This window comes from Lolium perenne, chromosome 3, assembly GCF_019359855.2.
Source record: "Lolium perenne isolate Kyuss_39 chromosome 3, Kyuss_2.0, whole genome shotgun sequence".
In the NCBI taxonomy this organism is placed as follows: domain Eukaryota; kingdom Viridiplantae; phylum Streptophyta; class Magnoliopsida; order Poales; family Poaceae; genus Lolium; species Lolium perenne.
Window position 1 is genome coordinate 145109867 of NC_067246.2, and position 5502 is coordinate 145115368.

General features: G+C 44.5%; 1 protein-coding gene across 1 annotated transcript; it reads right to left on the reverse strand.

The window, feature by feature from the left end:
* Positions 1 to 585: 585 nt before the first annotated feature.
* LOC139838015 (uncharacterized) lies at positions 586 to 969 on the reverse strand. Its single transcript, XM_071827367.1, has one exon. It carries the CDS (start codon positions 967 to 969, stop codon positions 586 to 588), a length of 384 nt encoding a protein of 127 aa, XP_071683468.1.
* Between the last annotated feature and the right edge of the window lie 4533 nt (positions 970 to 5502).

The window sequence follows — 5502 nt, forward strand, 5'->3', positions numbered from 1 at the left end:
GGCTGGTTGCGCCCGTGAGTGCGTCCAGGTGTACGCCTCTGGCGGCCGTCGACGCCTCCCTCCGCCGGCGGCCGTCGACGCCTCCCTCCGCCGGCGGCCGTCGACGCCTCCCTCCGCCGTCGATGCCTCCTTCCGGCGGCGACATACACGTCAGGAACCTGGCATGCTGCGTCCCTGTAGAGCAGGGACCTGATTGCGGTTTTTGCTTTTCTTTTAGGATTTTAGTAGCAAAGTTACAGGCTGGTTGTATTTTTAGTTATGTAATAAATGTTGAGTATTTCGTTTTCTTCCGGCATACAAGATACAAGGCGAGACAGGAACACATCACCAGAGCTCTGACCGAGCTACTGTTCTTTTTATTTTATTTTTTTTCTCAAACTAGTAGTGGCGCACGGTGCATGATTTCACTGGCGCACCCTACGTTTGTATGTGTGGCGCACTTTTAAGAATCCTAGTGGCGCACCGCTCGCTTGTTATCTAGTGTGCCACTGCTATGTGCAATATCAATAGCGCACTAGTGGTGCGCCACTGGTACCTATTAGCAGTGGCGTAACTAAAAGTGGTGCGCCACTGATAGCTGTTTTTCTAGTAGTGGAAGAAACGACTCGGGGGAGCCCAAGTCTTCCAGACGATGTTGCCGAAAGGGCAGGGTAAAACCGCCATGAACTTAGACTTGTAGGCGGATTTGGCCGAATAACAACCATTGGGAGTCAGTATCCAGACGATGGAGTCATCAGTGCCAGGAGTTAGATTGATGTTCGAGACAAGCTCCCAGAGGCGGATATATTGCTCCATATGGTCCACGGTGAATGCCTGAACCACAATGTCAACCACCCAATTCCGATTATCAAGGGCATCTCGCACGGTCCGATTCTTCCCTTTGGATGCCAAAAAAATCAGAGGAGCGAGGTCCTTAGGTGGGGCGTCGTTAAGCCAGGAAGAAGACCAGAAGGGAGGCTTTTTCTCCATCGCCTATGGTGACCCACGTTGCAGCGTTGAAGAGATCCAGATCAGAGGCGTCATTAGGCGTTTTCGAGCCAACCCAAGGTTTTTCCGGTGCCGTCCATACATACCAAAGCCATCGAAGCCTCAGGGCACGAGAGATTTTTTCCAAGTCTAGGATTCCAAGACCACCTACCTCCTTGGGGCGACAAACTTTTTGCCAGTTGACCTTGCATTTCCCCCCACTAACCACCTCCTTGCAGGCCCATAGCATGCCACGGCTAATTTTCGCGAAAGCCTTAAGATGCTCTTGTCTGCCTTTAGGGCCGTCAACATGAAAATAGGCATAGAAGAAAGCACCAATTTAACAAGAGCGGTACAGCCAGCACGGTTAAGGAACCTGCCTTTCCAAGGGTTCAGACGCGCCACCGCTTTGTCAATGTATGGCTGAAGATCGGCCCTCTTGAGCCGTCCAAGGGAAAGAGGCAAACCCAAATATTCTATGGGGAAAGAGGCCATCGCCGCTGGGAAGTTCGTCAGGATTTCCGACAGATCCATATTTGCACATTGGATAGTGGCAATGGAACTTTTCATGACGTTAGTCACCATGCCCGTGACCTCTCCAAACTGGCGAAGGATATTGGCAAGCCCCGATAAATCATGTTCTGTAGGACTCAAGAAGATGGCCGCGTCATCCGCATAAAGAGAGACCCGGGGACCCTCTAAACCGCCTGACATAGCATGAAGAAGCCCGGAGTTTGTAGCCTCATCCAAAATTTCCTGAAGCGGGTCAAGGGCAATATCAAACAAAAGAGGCGAGAGGGGGTCTCCTTGTCTGAGGCCGCATCCATGAGAGATGCTCTTTCCCGGAATCCCATTGAGAAGCACCCTGGAGGAGGCCGTGGAGAACAAACTAGTTATAAGAGCACGCCATCTCTACGGGAACACAAGGAGATGTAGGAGGTCAAGCATGTAATCCCATCAAACATAATCAAAAGCCTTGGCGATGTCCAGCTTGATGAGAAGGGATGGCGTTTTGCTGCAGTGAAGCTTCCGGGCCGTGTTTCTGACGTACATGAAGTTGTCATGGATAGTTTTATTCTTGATGAAAGCACTTTGGCTGCGGGATATGATCTCATTCATCTTGGGGCTGAGACGACGCGCCATAGCTTTGGCGATAATCTTTGGGACCACATGAATAAGGCTAATTGTCCGAAAATCAGTAATGGAATCAACGCCATCCTTCTTCGGTAGAAGCACCATATTTGCTGTGTTGATGACGTGAAAGTTCTGCGCCGATAGCTCAGAAAAGGCATTTATAGTACCCATAGGGTCGTCCTTTATAATATCCCAGCAGGAGCGGAAGAAAGCCATAGAGAAACCATCAGGTCCCGGGGTCTTATCTATTGGCATGTCGTCTATGGCCTCTTTTATCTCAAACTCCGAGAAAGGAAGGCCCAAGTCTTCTAGGGGATGGAGCGTGGGATTTAAGGCGTCCCAGTTGAAGTCCAGCTGTCGTGGAGGGGGTCGGCCCAGGGTACTGGAGAAATGATCGAAGATCAGCTTGTCCTTTTCATCATGAGTTGTAGCCCAACCATCATTAAGTTTGAGTCTAAGGATGTGGTTCTTGCGCTTCCTTGCATTGACGCGAAGGTGAAAAAACTTTGTGTTAGCATCGCCCTCACGAAGGTATCGGATCCTGGAAACTTGCCGTTTGCGAGACCGTTCTAAAGCTGATAGACCTTTAACCCTTCTTTTGAGGTCATAGCGTGTGGTGACCCGGCATACCACTGCATGGTGTAGTATGCAAGTCTGATATAACACCAATGAAACACAGTTCCACTAGTATTATATCGCTCAGAGTGGTACAACAGAAACATATGCGGGTCCAAGGCATGTCTATAGAATTACAACATTGACTCTGTTACAAAAGATCATCATAGCCTCCTACTTTACAATGAGGTAAAACTGCAAATAAACTCCAGAAGAACGACTCGTAGTCTAATCCTATGACGAACTCTATTTGTAGAGTATTTGACTAGCTATAGGGGCTATGAATAGATTCTAGCTACATAGGAGCTAGGTTTAGGAAGCTAGTTCCCTTCTATGGCTATACTAGGTTTTCTCCTTGTTGGATGTGGTATCTGACTCCTCTGACAAGGTCTTGTCTCTTGAAGTAGTTGTTGACTCCTCGGCCTTCGAGTTGCACAGTAGATCCTCCTTCGATGCCTCCATATCTAAGCAGGGGATTTAAGAGTGGGATGAGTACGACCGTACTCAACAAGTTCATTATAGGAAAGAGATGTTTAATGCACTAGCTACAGCATTAGACTAGAAAGTCTAATACCAATGCAGGTTTTCATAACCATTTCTTCAAAAGGTTGCTTTTATTCAGAAGAACTATGTCCGTCAGCCTTCACCGGTTTACTAGAACTTCATGGAGCTCCTTTCCGGCCGCGTTCGCAGTTCCATATCCCGGAACAGGGAGTGACAGGTCACGGTTCTTTACACTCTGCAGAGGTGTGTTGCTTTACCCATAAGAGATCTTAACCTTGGTGCCAACCGAGTCTAGTTCTCGTCCACACTTCCTATGGTGTGAGGCCCGGTATAAGGTCATAGCCAATCATATTCCTCCGCTACCTCACACACCCACCCTTTTGTAAGATTGTCTTCCCCTATATCCATGATGAGACCGTTCCGGGCATTTGTTCTCCCCTATACCGATTAAGGTAGACCGTTCCGAACAATTTTATATGCCTTCCCCTATCAATCATGGATAGACCGTTCCGGACATCTTACAATCCATCATAGACCACATTACCGTGGGGACTTAAGGCTTCCCCAGCCTACCGCTTGTCCCTCAGGATACAAGTGTCTACGGCAAGCGCATCCGTTGTTGTACAAGAGGTGGAAATACGATTGACTATTCCGTCCCACTCCAGATCTTATGGTTAACACGGGTATTACGGCACAAGAATCACTGGACGACATTTGTTGTTTATTCCTAGATGGATATAAACCCTTGCAATGGAACCTCGACCATATCAACACAATCCATGGTTCCATTGCCCACCACATAGTCATATTCATAGTTATGAAAATAGAGGTTTTGGTTTTTATGCAATAGTGATAATCATAGTACTTTGCAAGTAATTTGATAAAGATACTCAAATGACATGAGCAAGTGATGAACTTGCCTTTCTTGACTGCAAGATTATGCAGGCAAGGTCTTCGATACGCAATAACTCCAAATTCTGAAATAGCATCATCGTCCGGTAAGGACGATGTTTAAAAGATGGGCAAGGATGCAATAATGCATAGTATGAGATGCAATCGCCCCGAGTGTAACCTAACCCCGATGATTTAGGATTGGTTGAGTTGTAAAGATTTCGTTAGGGTGTGTTGCACTTTTAGGATGGTTCTCAAACAAGGTTCTTATTCAGGGTGGTGTTGTTTTAGAATTATAAGCAGATGGTAAAATGAATAGTAACAATCATACACACTCAGGAATAGTAATTGTATAATAAGTAAAGAGCAGTTGTCAATTTTAAGTCCTATAAGGCACGGCTGAAGATTACTTCTTATATAATTCAAAAGAATAACTTTTGAAGAACATATTCTTTAATAAAGAACAAGTATGATAATTAGGTTTGTGGGGTTCTATGGTCTTCCATTGTTCTAATTGGTTTCTGGAGTAAGTAATAGATGGTTCACAACCTAGTTGGATTCATCAACACCTAGGGCTTGTAAGGTTGAGTTAGGCCTAGACATCCTAAACAATTATTCATACAAGGTTGTTGTCAGGACTGGTTCATCTTATTGGTGATAGCTAGCTAGGGTTTAAAGGTCCTTATAAGCAGGGTTGATGATGATTCTTTATTTACTTCAAAAGAATAACTTTTGAAGAACATACTTTCTTAAATAATAAGAAGTATATCGATTAGGGTTGAGGTGGTCTAGGTTTTACTGTTGGTTCTATTAAGTAAGGAATAATTGGCTTCTAAATAGGATGGTTGATAAGTATCCAACACTAGTAGGGTTTAGTGGAACAGGGTTCTGTAGTGTAAAATAGTAAGTATGGTTGCTATTAGGATTCATCACAATGGTATGATGATAATTAGGGGTTAATAAGGATGATGGCTTTGGTAATAGGATCTAGGGTTTTACTTGGTTGACCCCACTTGATTAGTTGGGTCAGATGAGGGATGAACACATGGAATGTTAATTAGTAGTGATAGGGTTCCCATATTTTATGTGGATTTGAACTAGTATTTAGTTGCTAGATATGAATCTATGATCTGGAAAGAAGGTATCATGATCACATGTTAACTTGGTTTTAGGTTTAGAAACAAATTAGGGTTCAAACGAAATAGTGGAGCTAGGTTTTAAATGGTATTAGGGTTTTAGGATCCCACATGAAATTATGGGGTTATCACTTTGTTTTATAATGGAACTAGGGTTCCCTAATTACCCTATAATTCTTGGATTAATAACTTCATTAATAAAGTTGAAGTTATTAATAACTTTGAAATTAAAATAATATTGGATTTGTCCTTTTAT